Source organism: Cornus florida, unplaced genomic scaffold (assembly GCF_030987335.1).
Source record: "Cornus florida cultivar Cherokee Brave unplaced genomic scaffold, ASM3098733v1 CherokeeBrave_3.0.0_Hap2_Chr04, whole genome shotgun sequence".
NCBI classification, from domain to species: domain Eukaryota; kingdom Viridiplantae; phylum Streptophyta; class Magnoliopsida; order Cornales; family Cornaceae; genus Cornus; species Cornus florida.
Window position 1 is genome coordinate 100,209,327 of NW_026775574.1, and position 22,904 is coordinate 100,232,230.

The window sequence follows — 22,904 nt, forward strand, 5'->3', positions numbered from 1 at the left end:
TGTGCTCAACAATACCTAATATTTTCTTTAAATTTTATAAAATGATAATTTTGTTATTCCCTTGTATAAAAGGGTTATTACTGACTTTTCACCCTCAAAGTCACTTGACGAACATGTTTAGAGGAGGTCAATATTATAACCGTCAAATGATCTGTGTGTAGTTTACCCAAACTTTACAGAAGATCTATGTAATTTATCTAATTTCTTCGACTGGAAGCAGAAAAAAAAAATCTCACGCGATGAAACCACTACAAATATAATTATATTAATAGAAGGTTTTCAGTAACAGCATCTATAGCATGCTCAAATCCAAAGTAATTTCATGCTCAAATTAACATTTCCACCCCTCAACAATTTTCTTTTCTACTCAGCAAATGGGCTGGAAATCCTGGAATAGGCCAAAGTTCAGGCCAAAATCATCGTACAGCAATTCTGGGTGGGCCAGACTTCAAAGAGAGTAGCGAATGAACCTATAGCGTTCGTGCGTCTGATTCTGAATTGGGGACGATTCAAGTTTAATATTTCAATCAATTACACACACCTTGTTTATAACATATAATCCCCCTAATTTATCAACTGTTGGCTACAATTATGCAGCAATTACAAACGAGGCTGCTCGAACTTGCATATCCACAACTCTTAATCCAGAGAGATGTAAACTTCCTAACCAATGATATTACTTCACACATTTATTATATTTTGTGTTCTTATGCATACCCTCCACTATTCAGTCATCAGTGGGCTACATGCCTAAGCATTGCCTCACATAATGGAGTTCTCACAACATATAAGTACTATATAAGTATCTTAAAAGGGTACCCACACCCACACCCACACCCACACCCACCAGAAATATGGTTGGATGGTTGGCATTTATATTAGAATTCATCTGCCAAAACAGCTATTTTCTTATTTATTTCAAAGAAGCAGAGCATAGCCATAATAAGCTCAAAAGCAGCAAAAAATGACAACATACAAAATGTGGATGTTGACCAGTCTTTTAGGCCATGTTCACAAAGAAACAACTCCACATCAAGTCATGACCATAAGCTTCGTGGACAGACAAGAAATCTATCTGGAACGAAAAGGTAGGCATTTAAAAATTAAGGAAATCTGTACAAATTCAGTGCTGCAACAGATCAAACTCAAAATGATATTCAAATTCCATTTACTAACACGGAAACTCAAAATGATATTCAAATTCCATTTACTAGCACGGAAACTCAAAGAATATGCATAATTTACTTGTGCTCGCGAAATAGAACCATTGCTCTGAAGCTATATCCCGCGGCTGGATATATCGTCTTTCCCACGCCTGTTGCTGAAAGGGGAAATAAGATATCATTGGGACATGTAATCAGAAAGACCCAATTAGAACAAGTAGTAGAAGATGAAACTAATACAATAATATAATGTTTTATAATAAAAATAATAATAATAATAATTTTTGGCACTCTACGATGAATTCGATATGAACCAACCTTTTCAGTACAGCAACGTAACGCGAAGATCATATGGACAAACTGTGTAATGAGTAATGACCCTAAGACATACATATTCTGTGTCTAATGCTCGGGATGGGTCCAGAAATCCATGCTTTGACGCATTTTAACCGAGTCCATACATCATAAGATTAGTGGTTGAACCATTTTTGAAAGAACTGATCTTTGTGGAGACCGAATCGAGGAAAAATATGTAGAGAGGAACCTTAAAGTCCTCAAACTTTATACACGCCTAAGACGAGAGGGCGATAAAATGTCCCACAACTAATACATGTACTCTAAACACAACAAATAAATGGCGTGACTATCCATACTTTACGGAGCCAACAGACAAGATTGGTCAAACAAGGTCCAACACTCGAGGAAAGGAAGTAGAGAGGACACAAAAGTCCACGGTCTTGTTCACTATATGATGGGCTTGATCTACAAAATTCCTAGATTTTGGCTCCAAAATGTCAGTTTAAAAGAGTTGATCTTGGTGGAGAAAGAATCAAGGATAATTGTGTAAAGGGGAACCATTTAGTCCTTAAACTTTGTACAGGCCTGACGGGAAAGGAGCTTTATGGTTTCAAAGCTGCCTCATGCTAAAAGACCAACCCTGTCAAACGCGTCTTCTAGGTCTATAATTGATTTATGTCCACGATGAGTCAACATATTCACACAGATTCTTATACAAACGCCATGTACTGGGATGCAAAAAAAACCATCTAACTTGCCACCTTGGAACACATGGAGGGGTTGAATCAAAGCTAAAAAAAACTAAAGGTCTTCAAATAGATTCAAAACATTAAAAATGAAACAAAACTTTCAATCTAGCATACCAACTAGAAGCATCAAAGGCATAATTCTTAAATTAAACAATTGCTTCATCCAAATATATCCACTTAATACATAGGAGCAACAATAAAGAAAAATAAGGAAAAATAAAGAAACATGGTTGATCCGAGTTTCAAGGGAATAAGACAAACCGTTCACTTAATTGCTGCTTCCTCTTCAATTTCCTATTAACCAAAAAAAAAAAAACAAAAAAGCAGCACCTTACAAAGTACAATATTTTTATTAACTAAATCCTTAAACACCAAAAATTAAGTTATGAGCAAACTATTAATAGAAGCTATCAATAATACAATAACAAAATTAAAGGCAACCCTGAAAATACCAAATCATGGGCAACCCTTCATGCAAAAGGCAGAAATAACATTAGATTTCCCAGGAGGGTCGGGTTATGAACACCTTCGATCTGTATGTGTCACAATATAAAAGGAGAACGCTCTTCCATATCAGGATCCTAGCTCTATCTATTTTCAAAAGTACACATAAATCATAGGAAGTGGGATTGAGCGAACTCCATGCAAGAGAAGGAAACAGTAAAAACAAAAGGAAAGATTCCTACACCCATTAGCAACAAAGCTATAAACTTGAGCATACCAGCTATAATATTTCACCACTATTCATGGCTGATTGCGAACATCAATGTCTCCCACCAATTAGGGTAACAGCAGGACTAGTGTCGCACATTGTCAACACCCTACATAATGCATTGTTCAATGGACTATGCATGTACTGATGAAACTGATAAAGTTAATAAACCTTACGAAAAAAAGGAGAAAAGGTCGTAAAACCAGCATGCAATGCAAGAACAGGAAGCACGACACCAAAACTTGGTAAGGCAAAAAAGAGGCAGAACATTTACGCAAACAATATCTTTTGGCATTTAATAAAATGGAGGCAGAACATGTTAGCAAAATATATCTTTTGGTATTTAATAAAATTGAGGCACGATAAAGAAAGGAAAGCTATGGCGGAGACTTACTCGATGCAACCAACCTCATGCATCCATTAATTTGATGTCACTCTGTGAAAGTTTTCCACACAAAACAAAAAAAATTATTTTCCATGATAAATCAAGTTATAAATGATGATAAAAAACTGTGTCATAAGCTTCTAGTGTGGTAAAGCAACCCATCACGAACTGCATAGGCTGCTTAAAAATGACAAATGAGCCTGTTGGCATGAGAAATGTGCATGCCTGACTGCCAAGAAGAGGTATAGAGTGGGAGGCCAGAAACGCAGGCCAACTAGAGAAGGTGGTAATGTGGCAGTCAAGCTAGAACATATTAAGCTAGAAATGCAGGCCAACTATTTGCCAAACATGACACCCACTGATGACATTTATTATTCTATAGAGAATCTTTTCAACACTTTACTTTTACTCCATGTACATTTTTTTTTAATACAAGTTTGATTATTTTTAATTCCCAGTGAACTAATCCTTGATATTTCGATATTTCTTGTAATTAGATTGCCAAGGCAATGAATATAAATAAGTAACAAGGCCATTTAGTAGTTTCTTTCTTTTTATAGAATATTGCAGTGAGGATTGGTTGCAATCCTATATAAGAAGAATTCTTTTTGAAGTACTCTATAGTGATTTACAATTCATTTATCTACTCTTATTGAGTTACTGAGGATATTGATGGTTGTGATTTCGAGATTAAATCGTTCGATAGAAAATGATCTATTTACTAAAATGTAAATGTCTGAACTGGTACTACTCTCTCCCATAGTTCTTTTATGTGTCCTCCGCTTTCAAAAAAACATGAAATAACTGTGTTGTCCCAAATTGAAATTCAAAAACTAACCCTTTAAATTTTAAGTTTTATTTTGTTAACTAATTATAGCAACTAAAAAATGCCTTGTGAGATATATTGACTTTTCAAATGGACATGAATTCTAGAAAATTCAGAACAAAAAGATATGGGACTAATGGAAGGGAGGAAGAATTATCCTATGTACACCGATTGGTTGGAGTGTATTCCCTACTTCATTCACTAAATTTGGGAGGAAGAACAAAAAGGAATACTAAGAAAGGCAAAGCTAAACATCCAACTTAAAAAGAAAAATAAGTAACCTCGGCTCAAAACACGGCCGTAAGGAGAGTTACTCAAAAATCCCGGCGGCAAAGGACTGCTTATGGGTCGGATGATGAAGTTCAGATTTCAGACCCTTTTAATTTGATTTTGGGAGGATATTAATAGTCCTATATAGGTTAATTTTCTCTATTTTTATTTTTTCATAAAATTATCTAACAATATTTTTTTAAAAGAAAAATAACAAGAGTAAAAAACTGGCCTTTATTGGGTCTTGCAAAACAGACTGGCCCGTTTTTGACCTATTCAATTGTTTCTTTTTTCATTTTTCTTTTTTTGAACAAGTAATGTCTCTATTTTTTTAGGTTTTTCATTGCAGGTTTATATTTGGAACGATGAAAAGTCCGAGCAGCTTGATACATAACTTCAACTAATACATGCACAGCTAATGAAATACAGCATTTCAACGGCGTGACTATGCAAAAATTTAACTGGGCCATAAGGTTTCAAATATTTAAAAAAAAAACTAAAGGTCTTCAAATAGATTCAAAACATTAAAAGTGAAACAAAATTTTCAATCTAGCATACCAACTAGAAGCATCAAAGGCATAATTCTTAAATTAAATAATTGCTTCATCCAAATATATCCACTTAATACATAAAAGCAACAATAAAGAAAAATTAGGAAAAATAAAGAAACATGGTTGATTCGAGTTTCAAGGGAATAAGACAAACCGTTCATTAAATTGCTGCCTCCTCTCCAAGTCCCTATTTAACCAAAAAAAAAACAGCAGCTTACAAAGTACAATATTTGTATGAACTAAATCCTTAAACACCAAAAATTAAATTATGAGCAAACTATTGATAGAAGCTATCAATAATACAATAACATAATTAAAGGCAACCCCGAAAATACCAAATCATGGGCAACTCTTCACGCAAAAGGCAGAAATAACATTAGATTTCCCAGGAGGGTTGGTTTATGAACACCTTCGATCTGTATGTTTCGCAATAAAAAAGGAGAACACTCTTCCATATCATGATCCTAGCTCTATCTATTTTCAAAAGTACACAAATCATAGGAAGTGGGATTGAGCGAACTCCGTGCAAGAGAAGGAAACAGTAAAAACAAAAACAAAAGGAAAGGTTCCTACACCCATTAGCAGCTAAGCTATAAACTTGAGGTATACCAGCTATAATATTTCACCCCTATTCATGGCTGATTGCGAACATTAATGTCTCCCACCAATTAGGGTAACAGCAGGACTAGTGTCGCACATTGTCAACACCCTACATAACGCATTGTACAATGGACTACATGTACTGATGAAACTCACAAAGTTAAAAACCTTACGAAAAAAAGGAGAAAAGGTCGTAAAAGCAGCATGCAATGCAAGAACAGGAAGCACGACACCAGAACTTGGTAAGGCAAAAAAGAGGCAGAACATTTACGCAAACAATATCTTTTGGCATTTAATAAAATGGAGGCAGAACATGTCAGCAAACAATATCTTTTGGCATTTAATAAAATTGAGGCACAATAAAGAAATGAAAGCTATGGCGGAGACTTAGTCGCTGCAACCAACTTCATGCATTCATTAATTTGATATCACTCTGTGAAAGTTTTCCACACACAACTAAAAAAATTCTTTTCCATGATAAATCCAGCTATAAATGATGATAAAAAACTGTGTCATAAGCTTCTAGTGTGGTAAAGCAACCCATCACGAACTGCATAGGCTGCTTAAAAATGACAAATGAGCGTGTTGGCATGAGAATCGTGCATGCCTGATTGCCAAGAAGAGGTATAGAGTAGGAGGCCAGAAACGCAGGCCAACTAGAGAAGGTGGTAACATGGCTGTCAAGCTAGAACATATTAAGCTAGAAACACAGGCAACCAAACATGACACCCACCGATGTCATTTATTATTCTATAGAGAATCTTTTCAACACTTTACTTTTACTCCATATACATATTTTTTTTAATACAAGTTTGATTATTTTTAATTCCCAGTGAACTAATCCTTGATATTCCGATATTTCTTGTAATTAGATTGCCAAGGCAATGAATATAAATAAGTAACTGGGTCATTTAGTAGTTTCTTTCTTTTAATAGAATATTACAGTGAGGATTGGTTGCAATCCTGTATAAGAAGAATTCTTTTTGACTTATCAAAAAAAAAAAAAAAAAGAATTCTTTTTGAAGTACTCTATAGTGATTTACAATTCATTTATCTACTCTTATTGAGTTACTGAAATCATTCGATAGAAAATGATCTATTTACTAAATTGCAAATGTCCGAACTGGTACTACCTCTCTCCCATAGTTCTTTTATGTGTCCCCCGTTTTCAAAAAAACATGAAATAACTGTGTTGTCCCAAATTGAAATTCAAAAACTAACCCTTTAAATTTTATGTTTTATTTTGTTAAATAATTATCGCAACTAAAAAATACCTTGCTATCTTTATTGATTTTTCAAACGGACATGAATTCTGGAAAATTCAGAACAAAAAGATACGGGACTAATGGAAGGGAGGAAGAATTATCCTATGTACACCGATTGGTTGGAGTGCATTCCCTACTTCATTCACTAAATTTGTTTGGCGGTAAGGAAAAGATGCCCTTTATCTCATAGTTGGAAGCAAGACCAAATGGGCCATTTGTTACTCAAGGAATACTAAGAAAGGCAAAGCTAAACATCCAACTTAAAAAGAAAAACAAGTCACCTTGGCTCAAAAGAGAGTTACTCAAAAATCCCGGCGGTAAAGGACTGCTTACGAGTCGGATGATGAAGTTCAGATTTCAAACCCTTCTAATATGATTTTGGGAGGATAGTAATAGTCCTATATAGATTAATTTTCTCTATTTTTATTTTTTCATAAAATTATCTGACTATTTTTTTAAAAGGAAAAAAAGAAAAAAAGAAAAAAAAAGAAGAGAGTTAAAAAATGGCCTTTTTTGGGTCTTGCAAAACACACTGGCCTGTCTCTGACCTATTCAATTGTTTCTTTTTCTTTTTTTGAACAAGTACCATTAGAAGGCGTTCAAATGGGGAGCACATCAAGCAATAACTACAGAAGGACCAACTAGGGCCACTAAATTGACATGTCTCTATTTTTTTAGCTTTTTAATTGCAGGTTTATATTTGGAACGATGAAAAGTCTGACCAGTTTGATACATAACTTCAACTAAAACATGCACAAGCAAATGAAATACAGCAGTTCAACGGCGTGACTATGCAAACATTCTACTGGGCCATAAGGATTTCAAATATTCTAAATGACCTAAGGATTTCAATCTAGCACACCCACTAGAAGCATAAATATTAAATTAGAGGCATGATTCTTAATTTCAAAAATTGTTTCATCCAAATATATCCACTTAATACAACTAGACAAAAAAAATTAAAAAATAAAAAATAACAAAGATAAGTCAAAGTCTATTCAAGTTTCAAGGAATAAGACAAACCGTTGTTCAATTGCTTTCATCTCCCTCTTCGTGTTCCTGTTATCAAAAAAAATACAAAAAAAAAAAAAAAAAAAGATGCAAGACAAATATTAGAAAATACAGTATTTGTTTAAACACAATCCTTGGATGTACCAAAATACATATCACTAGCAAACAAGTAATAGAAGCTGTCAACAATGCAATACAAAGTTAAAGACATTCAAAAATTACAGAACAACTCCTACTAGAATTAAAACAGTGAAAAAATGGTACAATTGCAGCTTTAAAAATAAAATGAAATTTCAAAATCAAGCCTTTAGATGGGCAAAATGGTGGCTCACCCAATGTATTTCAACCCAAAAATAAATAATAATAATAATAATAACAACAACAACAACAACAATTTAAGAAGCAGCAGTTAACCCAAAAAGGTCGTTTCACAAACATACTTCGACCAAAATAAAACACAAAAGAAATCTTATTTATTTATTTTTCTTAGTTGGTACTCACACAAACATGCCTCCACCGAGGCTTAAACCCCAAACCTCCCTTTGAAAGACAAGGGTCTGATACCGCTAGGCCACTATTCCGTTGATAAATCTAATTTATTTATTTAACCAAATATTTGAACAATTAAGTCAAAAAAGGGTGAGAGCTGGAGATGACTTGAGCATACAACACCAAGTCAAGTGCGAGGTAAAACATGTTTGGCATAAAAGTATATCTGCTGCTACTTCCATATTGTAAGCATCTGACATAATCTTTTACCCCATTCATGGCTGACAGAGGACATCAACGTCTCCTACCAATTAGGCGGACAACATGGCTAGCGATGTACAATGAAACTCATAGCGCAAAAAAACTAGTCAATACCAAGCAGAATGCATAGACCAAAAGACTTCCAAGTACCAATGAAACTCGGAAAAGTCATAAGCCTCACCAAAAAAAACAAAAACAAAAACAAAGAAAGGAGCAAAGGTCAAATTCACCGGCATGCAATGCAAGAACAAGAAGCATGACATTGAAACTCGGTAAGGCATAAAGGAGGCAAAAACATGTTTGGCATTTAATAAAAACAATTCAGTAACAATAAATAAAGGAACACTGAAGTGCAGACTTACTCGCGGCAAGAAGCCTTATCTATTCATTAAGTTGTTCGCACTTCAAAGAAAGTTGTGCATACAAAAAAAAATAAAAATGAAATCCTTTTTTTTTATAAATGATAATAAAAAATCACTATTTCCATCTGTTTGGTATATAAGAAGTACAGCAACCTGTTTTGATTTTAGCAGCATTACATAACATGGAGAAAATTGTGTCAAACTTCTAGTGTGGTAAAGCAACCCATTTCAAAATCTAAATTATAGTATTATAGATAAAAAAAAACAATTATATCCAATCAATTATTTCAATTAGTGTAAAAAGAAATAATAATAACAATAATAAGAAAATAAAAATAGAAATTGTAAAACAGAAAACAACCAACAATTTGTAAACATAAAGAGAAATTGCATTGTTGACAGAGCAGAGAACTGAACAACGGAATGTTACATACCAATATACCATATGGCAAGCTCAGTAATAGCATACAGATACACACTAGGACCAACTATTTGGCAAACTGTTGAGGCACGAAAAAAGTAACAACATGTAAGAAGATAATATTTTTTTGCAATTAATAAATACGGGGAATTAGGTACTATTTCCATCTTGTTTGGCAATCTCAAAAACACATTTAAAAATACATGAGATGTTTTGAAAAAAAAAAAAAAAATTCAAATCTTAAACTAATTGCGAACTGAAAGCCTATAACTTAAAAATCTCCACCAAGCAGGCGTAAAAGTCTATAAAATCGATTCTAAAAACCCAAGTTAAGAACTTAGGCAGTAAAATATTTTTGTGTGTTTTCTGTTATTCGTAAAATAACTTGCCAATATTATATATATATATATATATATATTTTACAAGTTCAACCAGAATTACTCGACCTCGACCGGGCTGTCAGGCGTTAGGGCTTACTTCCACGAAACGAAAACCTCCCTTCGTTGCTTCTCTTCGCCCGCTTTTCCACGATTCTCCTAAAATCTGTAGATATATGTATGTATACAGGGTGACAAATATATACAGTAACCTGAATCAATCCAATGGCTATTAAATTTTTCTCCCGCTTATTTAGGTGGTGTTTGCGGGATAATTCTTTCAATTTTGCCGAAATGAATTTAGAATTAAAATATATATATATATTTGTTTGGTGAATCACTGATTTTTTTTTTAATTTTTGGTGATATGTCAATGATAATTCTTTCAATTTTGCCGAAAGGAATTTAGAAAAAAATAAAATAAAAAATTGTTTGGCATAATTCTTTCAACTAGTTTTTCTTTTTCTGTTTTTTAAAGGTAACATGTCCTCACTCCGGAGAGATGTACATAGATGTATATGGACTAATAATAAATGTATATATCTCTTTTTTTGTTTTTTACTGAATCAACAGTGTATGTAACCGACTCTAATTTGATAAGTAAATATATATCTCACAATTTATGATTTGATAATTAAAGTAGATATATATTCATATCACCTAATATACCCACGATCTTTCCTTCTTTTTTCCCTCCAGCAAATGGGCCAAGTTCCAGATCAAAATCATCGTAGTTGGGGCTCATTGGTAGGGACTCCGGGTGCTCAGACATCCAAGTCTAGATCCTATTTTCCACTACTGGGGGTTTACATGTCGCAGTGGTGTTTCCACAACATTTTGGCATTTATATTCTTATTTATTTCATAGAAATAGAGCATGTAGCAGGAACGAGAGCGGGGAACATGAGAGCGGCAGAATTAAGTCATAAATTGGAAAAATTTGAACGAGAACGTGCGCGGAACATAAGAGCACTCGGAGCGTAAGAGCGACACCTGTTAAAAAGAATTGCGTATGTTATGTCTCTCACCAAAAATTTGAACATATTTCACGTGTGCTTAGAAAGGTCCAAGTTACCATAGCTCAAAAGAAGCCCAAAAAAAAAAAAAAATGACATGCAAAATGTGGGTGTTTGAACGTCTATTAGGCCATGTTCACAAAGAAACAACTCCATAGATGTCTCCATGACCGCATAAAGTCAAGCCCATAGCTTCTCGGGGAAACAGAATAATATAAAGAAACCACACGAGCCTCCTCCATTTTCCCACTTGTACACAGCTTTTTGTTTGCTATTTTTCTGGAAGGAATATATGCCTGTAGACAGACAAGAAAACTATCCGAAAGGAAAAGGAAAGCAGTTAAAAATTAAGGAAATCTGTACAAATTCAGGGCTGCAAAGGATTAACGAACACGAAGATGTCGATAGCAAGATACAAGAACACGAAATAGACGTCAAACAGCCTATTAATAAGTAGGTATCATAAGCATCATGAACATGCTAAATCACATTTTGTTGAACAAGAAGACGGAGAGATAAGAAGATCTAGAGAATCCTTTCGCACTTTACTTGCATCAGCCATTTGATCGTTAACGAATGTAGTTGTTCGAGGATTCCCTGCAATATCATCTCTCAGTTTTCGAAGGAGAAAGGAAACTTGATACACACATCCAGCAATCAACCAAAACTTCCACCCAATGTTAATGGGGTCGTATATCATCCATATTAGACAAATGTGCATGTGTTGGTTGCAAACACAGCGTTCGGAAGAAGCTAATCGCCTTGAAGTATCCGTACCAAAGAGGTTTTCGTAGAGGTTTTCATATTCTTCATGAAGTCTTCGACCCTGTCAGCAGCTTCATGCATATTTTTCTGTTTGAGTTCATCCAGAAGCAAACAGCATGTCTTATATCTAGGTGTTATCTCTTGGCCAATCATCTCTTCAAACAAGAGGTATGCCGACTCACATTTATTTGCCCTACATAGACCGTGAATTAAAAGTGTGTAAGTGGCATTATCAAGACTAAGGTGATGCTTATTAACCATGTCATCCAACAATGTGCTCAAGCAACTATCCGTCTTGCCAGTTTTAAAGCACGACTTGAGCAATGGGTAGTAAGATTGTACATCAGGCTTACAGAGTGATGAATCTTCCATCTCCTTGAGAATATTGAAGGCTTTTTGTTCTTGAGCGTGATGGCAAAACATTGCTATCATTGAATTATAGGTTGAAGTAGTCGGGATGGCACCAGTCTTGGGCATTTCCACTTCAAAGACATAAGCAGCCTCCTGTAGTTGGCCAGCTCTCCCTAATGTATGAATTAATGCATTGTAAAAAAGTGAATCAGGTTTGCATCCAACTGATTTCATTCTCTCAACTATTTGCAAGGCTTCATCAAACTTTCTTAACTTTGCCAGTGAAGCCATGATAGTGGTGTAAGTGACAACATTTGGTGGGCACCCTTGAGCTTCCATTTCATCAAGCAACTCATAGACCCTATGGAAGTTGGACTGGCGGCAATAGGATTGGATAATTGTTGAATAGCTGATGACACTAGGGCGACAGCCATGCCCCTTCATCTCTTGGAATGTCCAGTGTGCCTCGTCGACTCGATTGACTTTGCACCAGCCATGAATGAAAATATTAAATGTGCGAGCATCCGGTGGGATGTGGGACTTGAGCTCCAAAAAAATTTTACGGGCCTGCTCGACTTTTTTTTCTTTGCAAAGTGTATCAAGCAGTAAGTTCATGGACTCGGTGTTTTTCTCCAACCCAAAATTTCCCAACTCATCAAACACCCTTGAAGCAGCTTCCCAATTTCCTGCACCCGAAAGCCTTCTCATAACCTTACCTATTGTACTAAGGGTGACAAGATGGCCCAAACGCATTTCCTCTACAAATCCCCTCATCTGGTCCATTTGCCTTGCTTTCCCCAGTATGTCCACCATCATATCATATGATTCCGGCAAGGGTTTATAGCCTGCAAGTGATTCTGCCCATTTAAAAACATGCAATGCAGACTTCCAATCGTCTTTGAACCTGTGAAGCAACTTATCAAATAAGTTGTGAGATAATTGTATACTATTACAAGCTTGGGCATGCGTGAAAGACTGAAGGACTTCAACATCAATGCTTCCAGCACGAATCTTAGATACGAGAATGTCAAGGTCAGAACGTTCCGTTAAGTCCAAACTTTGTTCTTCTTGACGACCAATTTGGGTTCTCATTAAGGGGGGAGACTCCAACTGGGAAGGAAAAGCCTTCGACCAAATAGAATGACAGAATGTTGTGAAGGTATCATGGCCAATGGCACAACATACTGATGGGACAAGAAGTAAGCTTATCCTCTTAATGTGGTTCCTGACATGGAAGATCATGAAGAGTTGCCGACGAAGAGAAAGGTATTCAAACTGTTCACTCCTGCATTTTGCAGAAGAATAAACAATTAGTTTCCTAGTATTTCACTTTGTTTCTGAACTTCCAAAAAAGAGTAACAAGATATCTATTTTTTTTTTTTCCTAGTTGGTACTCAAACACACTTGTCTCTTCTGAGACTTGAACCCCTGACCTCCCTTTAGGAGATAAGAGGCTGATACCGCTAGGCCATTTACCCGTTGGTACAAGATATCTAATTAAGCTCAAAATATGAAAAAAAAAAATAAATAAAAAATAAAAAAATAAGGGTTCAACCCTTAGACAAAAGTTTCACTTAAACTACTCTCTATCAAGAATTTCATACCAAAAATACTAGACAATTAGTTTCCTAGTATTTCATTTTCTTTCTGAACTTCCAGAAAAGTGTAACAAGATATCTAATAAGCTCAAAATATGCACCAAAAAAAAAGTCTCAATCATCCTATAAAATTTTCACATAAATTACTCTTTACCATGGATTTAATACCCAAAAATACTAAACAATAAGTTTCCTAGTATTACATTTTGTTTCTGAACTCCCAGAAAAGCATAACAAGATATCTAATTAAGCTCAAATATGCGAAAAGGACTCAACCCTCCTACAAAATTTTCTTCACTGAAATTACTCTTTATCATGAATTTAATACCCAAAATACTTTTAAAAATGCTCGTCCTGGTTTGAATTTTACTTCTAATATTGATTTTTCTTCTCAAAATGAAAATCTAGGAAACAAATAAGTCCACTGAGTAGTTATATTAGGCTTCACTGGGTGAGATTTTGGTTTTCATGGGCACCAATTCTTTTTCTTAAGTTCACATCAAACAAACAGAAAATATCAAAAATCATTCCTATACCATTCTTCTTTAAGAGGTATTACATAACTTGAACTGGAAAATAGGTTTAAAATGAACAAGAAAGAATAGTAAATTTTTTGAAAAAAAAAAAAAAAAGAAAAAGAAGAAAATTTCAGAAATCTTCTCAAAACCCCACAATCCAAAGCAGTCACAAAAAAACCATTTTTTATTTCTTTTCAAAATCAATTTTATACTTCTCACCTCTGAGAGTAAAGAAATTGAATTGGGAAAAAGGTGAAAAATGAAGTAGAAAGAAATTGAATTGGGAAAAAGATGAAAAATGAAGTAGAAAGAAGAAAATTTCAAAAATCTTCTCAAAACCCCACAAGCCAAAGCTGTAGCAAAAAACCCAGTTTTGATTTCATTTCCTATGAATTATCAGGGACCAAAATTTCCTCCTGCCGATAATTTTCAATTAATCCAAACAAAAGATCTAAGTAGAAAGGAACCAACAATATGTATATATTTCTGTGTGTGTGTGTAAGTGTTTATATATATAAAAAATAAAAACCCAAGAAAGAGAAGTTATTGAGAGACATTACCAAAAGGGTTGAAGTAAAACTTCAGAGCAGCATCGATTCCGGGGACTATAGTACCGGCGATTCGTCGGCGAGAGATAGAGAGACAGAGAAAAGTGGGGGTTGAACTTGGCAGTGAAGGACCGAAGACAGCGTTTGGCTGAACCGGGTTATATTGTGGGCCGCAACAAAACGAACTCTTGCGGGTTCGGCCCATGCTCTGATAACATTTTCAAGAATGAAAAATACTAATTGGATAATTGGGGGCATTATTTTAAGTCGAGTCGACGCACTGTAGTTGAAGGATTTTTATCTCTCATTAAAAATTCAGGGAAATCGGTTTACAAATTATTTTTTTTACGAGTAAATCAATAAATAAATCTTGAAAACTGTAGATGGTTCAAGATTTTATAATGACAATATAAGCGTATGAATTTTCTGTGAAAAAAAAAATAATAATAAGTCAAGAGTCCAAACATGTGGGAATGGGGCATGCCGGCATGACCTCTCCAAAATTTGATAAATCTCTAAATTATAGTTTTTTTATTTTATAAATAGCGAATTTTAAAACACAAACAAGAGTTGATGTACAACTCTTCATATTTTATTTTTAAAAAGTCTCAATTTGATTCTTTTTTTGTCTTATAATTCTTATTTTTGCTAAAAACTATAAATGTAACTCTTATTTCTGTTATTTCTCATGTGCTTGCCCCTGCATACAATACTCTTAATTTATATATTGTGTCAATTCCATGTGCCAATTTCGAAGCATCAATTCCATGCCATACGCAGCTTCCGAATAATTACTAAAGATGTGTTTTTATTATGGGCTCATTATTGATAGAGACAGCACGAAGCCCATCTTAATGGTTTCTTCATGTGCAATGGATTATTGCATGAAATTGGACAATCATACAGCTACAACAATTCAAAGAAATAACCATTCAAAGCACGAACATCCTGTCATTGTGAGGTCTCGAGGGAGTTAAATGTCCACCGCAAATTAAATGTCCACGACCTTGCCTCTGCAAGCTCATGCTGAGAGGTTATTTTCGTGTTTCATATCCCGTGACCTTCTCCAAGTTCACAATGAAGCGACCTTGCAGTTGCCCCAAGACTCACCCTCATCTTTCTACTAGCCCGCTCATCTTTCTACTAGCCCGCTAATATGATTTGGTCACTACCTTCACTTTCACTTGAATACAGTTGACACAAAAGGTTAATCTCAACATATTTTGCCGACCAAAATACCCACCTAAATGTGATGGGTTGGAGATCAGGCAATACATACTATTGATTCCCCATTCTTCTACATAATCACATCAAACAAACACAAAAGAAAGCCTAGAGAGAAAATGGTGAATAATTACAAGAAACACCATCTGACTTCTTATATTGTACCAAAATCATCATAGAAATAGTGGAAACTGTTATGTTAATTTTCCTTTCTGCAAGAAGGAAAAAGGACACATACTAAACATCCAAATGGAGTTGACTAACCAACTTAAATCACACCCAGATAGTCTCATCATACAATATGATAGACAGTCTCATTTATTCTAAACTCTCAATAAAACCTAATTAACTAAAAAAAGGCGCCTGCAGATATCATTGGACAAGCATCAGCCTTAAACAGAAGCAATGTGGACAATCAAGTCAATCACTCGTGAACTGCAAAACGAAAAAGATTGTATCAAGTCAGCTAAGATTAGATCACACAAATGAAGAAGGTTGAAGATGTACAATTCAAGATCATGTTTGATCAACACAAAGCTAATTAGAGTGACAATAATATTAATAAAAAAAAAGATCCAAATTACCTGTAACCCCATTCGTTGTCATACCAAGAGACAAGTTTCACAAAATTCTCGTTCAAAGCAATCCCAGCCTTGGCATCAAAGATGCTTGACCTGCACCAAGTGAACCAAATACATAAAAGGGCACGCCAATCAATCTCACATATGTTGCAAGTAGTTGGAAACCCATATGGCAGACAGTAAAATACGAGGAGAAAACGATAGCAATCTTTACCTGCTATCACCAATAAAGTCTGTGGACACCACATCATCTTCGGTGTAGCCCAAAATCCCCTTGAGTTTTCCCTCTGACTCCTCCCTGCAAGTAAAGAAGGAATGCAACCATAAATACAACTCACTTCACTGCTCATCAAGGGTGGACAGATGCTAGAGCATAATTACCTCTTGCACTTACATAATCAAGAAATATCTTAAACAGAATATTCAAAACTTACTTGATAGCAGCTTTGATCTGCTCATAGGTTGCCTTCTTCTCTAGCCTTACAGTGAGGTCAACAACAGAAACGTCCACAGTGGGAACTCGGAAGGCCATTCCAGTCAACTTACCATTCAGTGACGGTAGCACTTTCCCAACAGCCTATGTCAATAGAAAAATCAACAAATACAAATTAATGATTGAAGATAGCAGATTATTGGACTAAACAAAAGTTGAACTTGAAAATAGGGTATGACAGTAGCACCAGTTAAAAAGGGCACTACAGGCACAAGGACTAACACCCAGAATTGACATCAGACCAAATACAAAATCCAATGCTGTGTAACAATCATTAGAATTATATCAAACTATTTATCACAGTAAATGAGGACGTCACTACCTTGGCAGCTCCAGTGCTGCTGGGAATGATGTTGAAGGAAGCAGCTCTTCCACCCCTCCAGTCCTTGCTTGATGGCCCATCAACAGTCTTCTGAGTAGCTGAATCACGTATCACCGAATATGAATCAAAACCATCTTTGCAACTCATATTCTAAACTGATAATATAACTGACTATGTATGAAAGTTAGAAATACTCACCAGTGATGGAGTGAACAGTGGTCATGAGACCCTCAACAATGCCAAACCTATCATTAATGACCTGAATTTCAAGGCAAAAAGGATAAGTAAAAGATTGCAGTTACTTTCCCAACTATAAGCGATAAGTATAACTAACTGTAATGAAAAAGTGAATACAACCTTGGCAAGAGGAGCAAGACAATTTGTAGTGCAACTAGCATTTGATACAATGTTGAGCTCAGGCTTGTATTCCTTCTCATTAACTCCAACAACAAACATGGGAGCATCCTTGCTAGGGGCAGAAATTACCACCTTCTTTGCTCCACCCTGATCACAGCAGACAAATTAAACCCATGCATTACAAAAAGAGAACAAAACCCTTCAAAAACAAAGGGTCATGAAAACATACTCATTTGTGAAAATCAATGGTTGTCCCAGTTTTATATAATTACACTACAATGAAAAAGAATTGATCTGAATCATCAAAAAGTAACTATGATGAAATTTGTAAAGTAAGTCCAAAATTGGGAACCCCTAAAAAACTAATGGCTCCATTGTGATCTGGCTATCACAGGACGGGTTTGAAACCAGAAACATCCTCTATGCGGAGAGAGGTAAAGCTGTGTACATCCAATTCTCCCAATGGCGGGAGTCTCGTGCATTGGGCTAGCCCCTTTAAAAACCAAATTATGCAATCTGATAGATATATGATTTAATCATAGCAAACCTTCAAGTGGGCAGCAGCCTTTTCCTTGTCAGTGAACACTCCAGTGGACTCTACAACAAACTCGGCTCCAGTTTCACCCCATGGGATTTCCTCAGGATTCCTAATAGACCATGCCCACAAATGGATACACAAAAAAGGGTGTGAAGTCTCAAATTCCAACATTCTGATTCAAAACCCCAAACTGCAAATACCGAATTGGTGCCTTAGATTTGAAATTGGATAAAACCTAGTTCAAACTTTCAAATACAAGGCACCGATTCAGTACTCCCAAACACAACAGCTGAGTATTACAAATATAAGCGTGTAAAAATCGAATTAATACCTGATTCCGAAAACAGCAACTGGTTTCTCACCAAAGAGAAGGGTCTTGTCGTCCTTGACCTTGAGATCATGATGCTTCCACTGGCCATGGACACTGTCATACTTGAACATGTATGTCTGCACATATGGCAAATACAGAAGCACTATAAGCAATACACAAAGAGCACAAAAGCACATCGTGTGCGTGTGTATAAATATATATATATACAGAGAGAGTGACTGATAGTACCATGTAATCAGTGGTGATGAAGGGATCATTAACAGCAACGAGTTCAACATCGTCTCTCTGGAGAGCAACTCTCGCAACCAGACGACCGATCCTTCCGAAACCTAAGAGATTTAGAAGGGGGTCGATCGATCAATCAACACAAAAAAAACAGTATTACAACAAAAAAATAAATCAATCCAAGGCAAGACAATTACCGTTGATTCCGATCTTGATCTTCGCTGTGAAACAAAATCAAATAACCAAAAAAAACCAAAATCAGAGATAGATATAGAAATATTAGAATTAGTAAATGAATGAACGAAACAGAGTGCTTACCCATGAGTACTATAGAGAGAGAAAATGGTGGGTAGAACAAAGCAGGAAGACAGAGAGTAAGAGAGACTGAGTGAGTGAGAGAGAGAAACAGACAGTAAGAGAGTGATTTTAATAGGGATTTGAGGTTAATATGGAAAGTGGTGCGGTGGGGTGGGGTGGGGTGGGGTTGGTCACGTGCGCTGTTTTTGTTTGTCTTGGAGGAAAAGAAAGCCGCTGAAAATTTATTAATTTGTCGCTGATTTGTCACTGTCCATGTAGTATAAGATGGTAATTTCACACCTCTCTTTTTAATTTTTTTATTTTGGAATAATTTCACTGACACCCCCAATAGTTTGGCCAAATATCAGTCTAAAATATCTTTCGAAAATAACTATCACTCACATTACAAACGTTTGCTCCGTTTTTCACTCACACCCTAAAAGTTAGTTTACAGATGTGTCAGACCATTTTTTACATGTAAAAAGACATTTTTACCCTTTGACTTTAGTTTGACCCTGACTTTGGTATACCCTCATTTTTTTAATTTATTTTTTTACAAAATATCAGTATTAAAAGACAATATGGCCCCTCAAAAATTTATAAATTTACAAATTATATTATATATACAGGCAGACATATATATACTCCTATATACACACACAGACATATATATACACACACACACACACACACAAACACAACACCACCACCAAATACCACGACGGAGTCGTCGTCGAATCCGACAACGGCCGCTCATTCCCCGTCAAAGTCGACTCTCCCACCTTCCAAACCGATGTCTCTCTCGCTGCAACCTCATCTGCAAGGTCGCTCGGATCCTCCAATCCTCATCATCGGACCCTTTCCTCGACCTCTCCGACTACCTCCAAGACCCGGATCTGTCTCACCGGATCTCTAAGACCCAGTCATCTCACTCTTTGCAGAGCTCGTCTCCGCTGGATCTGCTGCCACCGGATCTGTCTCACCGGCGCCATCAACATTCTCACAGCCATCTTCGCTCTCCATCTCCAAGCTCGCCGTTGCCGCTACTCCACCGCCGAGCCGAGCTTTTTACTGCCGAATTGGAGTTGTCATCTCTCCCGCTAATTCACTCGTTACCAAGTCCTGCGAATCCTCCTCCAATCGCCCCTCGCCGGTTCTCTCAAACCCAGATAATCAGTATATATATAGTTTTCACTGCCGATTCAGTCCACCGAGCTCGGCTGTGGCCGACGAGCAAGGGTCTTCAGACGGCGACCGGCGAGCAAAAGAAGCTTAGCTCGCTCTCTCTCTCCCAGCGACAAGCACTCGTCCTCGCCGTCGCCGCCCTAAACCATGTTGCTGCTTCTGTCGCCTGAAGTTTCCCACAGTCGTCGGCGGCACCACCACCACCACCACCACCATTACCCCATCATCACCGACCACCAACCACCAATCTCTCTATACACTTTCTCTTTCTTCTGCAACACACCACCCACCACCACCACCACGACGGCCAACAGTTCCATCTACCCAATTATCGGGATATAATTGTCTTTTAACTAATCTGATATTTTGAAATAAATGTTATTAAAAAAAATAGGGGCAAAGTTGTCTTTTCACATGTTTTTAACGGAGGCTGTAACGAAAAATCAAAAATGGACCTAAGTGATAGTTATTTTCGAAAGATGTTTTAGACTGATATTTGGCCAAACTATTGGGAGTGTCAGTGAAATTATCCCTTTTTATTTTTTGTTTGTTTAGAAAATAAGAATTTTTATATAACAAAACAAACAAAGTTAAGCTAAGCTTTTCAAGGAATAATAATAGTCCAGAATGCAACCAAACTAGAGGAAACAAAATAAGCCCCTTCGGTAGGCCAAAGGGACAATGGTAACGATTTTGACCCGAGCTTGTACAATTTTGTATTTGATTTTTATCTCAAAATCTCATAGTAATTAGAATATACAAATTATATATATATATATATATATATATATATATATATATATATATAATATTTTCTCTTTTTACATTCATGTGATAACAAAACACTTGTTTTGTTATAGGTTAAAATAAAACACTACAAAACACAACGTAATCCAAACGGACCTTCGAAAGGCCAAGGGGACAATGGTAACGATTTTCACCCGAGCTTGTACAATTTTGTATTTGATTTTTATCTCAAAATCTTGTAGTAATTAGAATATACAAATTATATATATATATATATATATATATATATATATATATATATATATATATATATATTCTCATTTTACGTTCATGTGATATGAAATTACCGAGGCCCAATTTCAAATTTCTGTATGTGTATGTGTTTTTCAAAAACCTTTCATATTTTGAAAGTTTTCTTATTTTGACTAGTTTTTTTATTTTATTTTATTTTATTTTCTTCCACTTTATTTTTTGAGTAATTTTGAGCAGCCTTTCGTGTTTTGGTTTTATTTTATATTTGGTAGTGAGCTAATATTAAGACTAGAATTGGGGAGGAAGAAATTTTATTCTATATAATTTCAGTTAGTTTTTAGTTGAAGAGATTATTGTCATATTTGAAGAGATTATTGTCATATTTTAGGACAAAATACAGAAACTCCCCTCGACTTGTAATATTTTTCAGTGAACCCCTTATCTATTTTTTTATCAAAAAAACCTTCTTGACTTGTAGTCTTTTTTCAGTAAATCCTCTTATCTAATTTTTTTACCAAAGAATCCCCTTAATTATCTGAAGGGGGTAAAATAGTTGATATTTGGAGCAAAATACTCTTTTATTTAAATCGTAATTCTCTCAAACTTCAAAAATTCATAAACCGTGCATTTAAAAATTGTAAATAATATATGCACATAAAGTTTATGAAATAAGGATTCCAGAAATATAAGATTTGTACAACAAACTTTCACAACCACATAGAAATAGGCAATCTAAAAATCTATTCCAACAATCTTATTTTATTTTTAAAAAATAAAATACTCGAGATATTTACAAGAAAATTTTCAAAATTATTCATTTATATATGGAGCCAAATAAATAAAAAATTTAGCCCTAATCGAAATCGATTTAATGAGATATCATATTTTGCGTTAAAGTATTTTCATTCTTTTATAAACTCACCATTTAAAAAAAAAAAAATGAATATTCGATCTTTATTGGAGCTAATTTTTTTTATATGTTATGCTCCATACGAATATTAGGGGTGGCAAATGGACAGGTTGGGCCGGATTTGGGTTAGGTTGAAAATGAGCGAGTCAACATGTGTCAAGACCTATATTCAATTCGTTCAGAACGGGTTAAAAGTGGGCAGGGTCAACCCGTTATGACCCGTAGACCCATTAATTATTTTTTTTAATTTCTTAATTATTTTTAATTTTTTTTATTAAATGTTAATATGATTTAACATATATTATATGTTTGATTATTCATCATGTGTATCTTAAAAAAATGTAACTTAATTATTTCAAAAATAAAATAAAACTTAACTGTGGAGGTAATATGCATTTATAAAAATTAAGATTCAAACGTCTGAATTAAATAGATAAAAAATATGATGATATTCTTTATCTATGATTTGCCTCCTTGGATAAGTTGGATGTTGGTTTTATCCAATTCTTGTTTGACACGTATGCATATTTGTTGAAAAAGTTGGATTAGATTTTATTTTGGGGTCTTATATTCTGCCACGTGGACTCATCGAATTTTGTTTTGATTAGAAACCCACACTTCGAAGCTCTAACCATTCAACAATTTCCATTTATTGACTGGTTTATGGACACTCCTGAATTTAATTTTAGAAAGACGATTTAGGATTCACCCACTTCACTTTGGAATTTTAAAATACTTTTTTAAATAATAGCATTTATAAATAATACATCTGGACAATTTTAAATTACTTCATAGCTCACATTTAATGTGTTCAATTTGAGCAAAGTCTGGTGCCAGCAGCCGCGGTAATTCCAGCTCCAATAGCGTATATTTAAGTTGTTGCAGTTAAAAAGCTCGTAGTTGGACCT

At 35.2% G+C, this 22,904-nt stretch overlaps 2 protein-coding genes and 1 long non-coding RNA gene across 9 annotated transcripts; all 3 read right to left on the reverse strand.

The window, feature by feature from the left end:
- Positions 1-1,142: 1,142 nt before the first annotated feature.
- LOC132304198 (uncharacterized) lies at positions 1,143-10,417 on the reverse strand. 7 transcript variants are annotated; one of them, XR_009481543.1, is made up of 7 exons: positions 9,809-10,408; positions 9,376-9,441; positions 7,842-7,877; positions 5,108-5,140; positions 2,662-3,357; positions 2,471-2,503; positions 1,143-1,321 (listed from the first exon to the last, which is right to left on the reverse strand). It is a non-coding gene; the product is annotated as an uncharacterized LOC132304198 (long non-coding RNA). The 7 variants fall into 7 exon arrangements; XR_009481541.1 differs by having other exon boundaries at positions 1,143-3,030; positions 3,316-3,357; positions 9,809-10,417; XR_009481542.1 differs by having other exon boundaries at positions 1,143-2,800; positions 2,931-3,357; positions 9,809-10,412.
- Positions 10,418-11,155: 738 nt separating this feature from the next.
- LOC132304199 (pentatricopeptide repeat-containing protein At3g04130, mitochondrial) lies at positions 11,156-14,727 on the reverse strand. The gene is made up of 2 exons (XM_059801768.1): positions 14,547-14,727; positions 11,156-13,155 (listed from the first exon to the last, which is right to left on the reverse strand). Exon 2 carries the CDS (start codon positions 13,110-13,112, stop codon positions 11,508-11,510), a length of 1,605 nt encoding a protein of 534 aa, XP_059657751.1. The 5' UTR covers positions 13,113-13,155; positions 14,547-14,727; the 3' UTR covers positions 11,156-11,507.
- Positions 14,728-15,355: 628 nt separating this feature from the next.
- LOC132304200 (glyceraldehyde-3-phosphate dehydrogenase, cytosolic-like) lies at positions 15,356-19,042 on the reverse strand. The gene is made up of 12 exons (XM_059801769.1): positions 18,924-19,042; positions 18,803-18,826; positions 18,609-18,709; positions 18,381-18,496; positions 18,059-18,158; positions 17,512-17,658; positions 17,353-17,413; positions 17,155-17,252; positions 16,774-16,916; positions 16,554-16,637; positions 16,343-16,432; positions 15,356-16,193 (listed from the first exon to the last, which is right to left on the reverse strand). The coding sequence occupies exons 1-12, from the start codon at positions 18,925-18,927 to the stop codon at positions 16,151-16,153; spliced, it is 1,011 nt and encodes a 336-aa protein (XP_059657752.1). The 5' UTR covers positions 18,928-19,042; the 3' UTR covers positions 15,356-16,150.
- Positions 19,043-22,904: the final 3,862 nt, after the last annotated feature.

Bases quoted from the DNA above. Each gene is read 5' to 3' on its own strand.
- LOC132304199 (XM_059801768.1), bottom strand. From the start codon at position 13,112: ATGATCTTCCATGTCAGGAACCACATTAAGAGGATAAGCTTACTTCTT.
- LOC132304200 (XM_059801769.1), bottom strand. The intron at 18,710-18,802 runs GTAATTGTCTTG...TAAATCTCTTAG, and splicing joins GATCAAGATCGGAATCAACG to GTTTCGGAAGGATCGGTCGT. The intron at 18,497-18,608 runs GTACTATCAGTC...CCATATGTGCAG, and splicing joins TCATCACCACTGATTACATG to ACATACATGTTCAAGTATGA.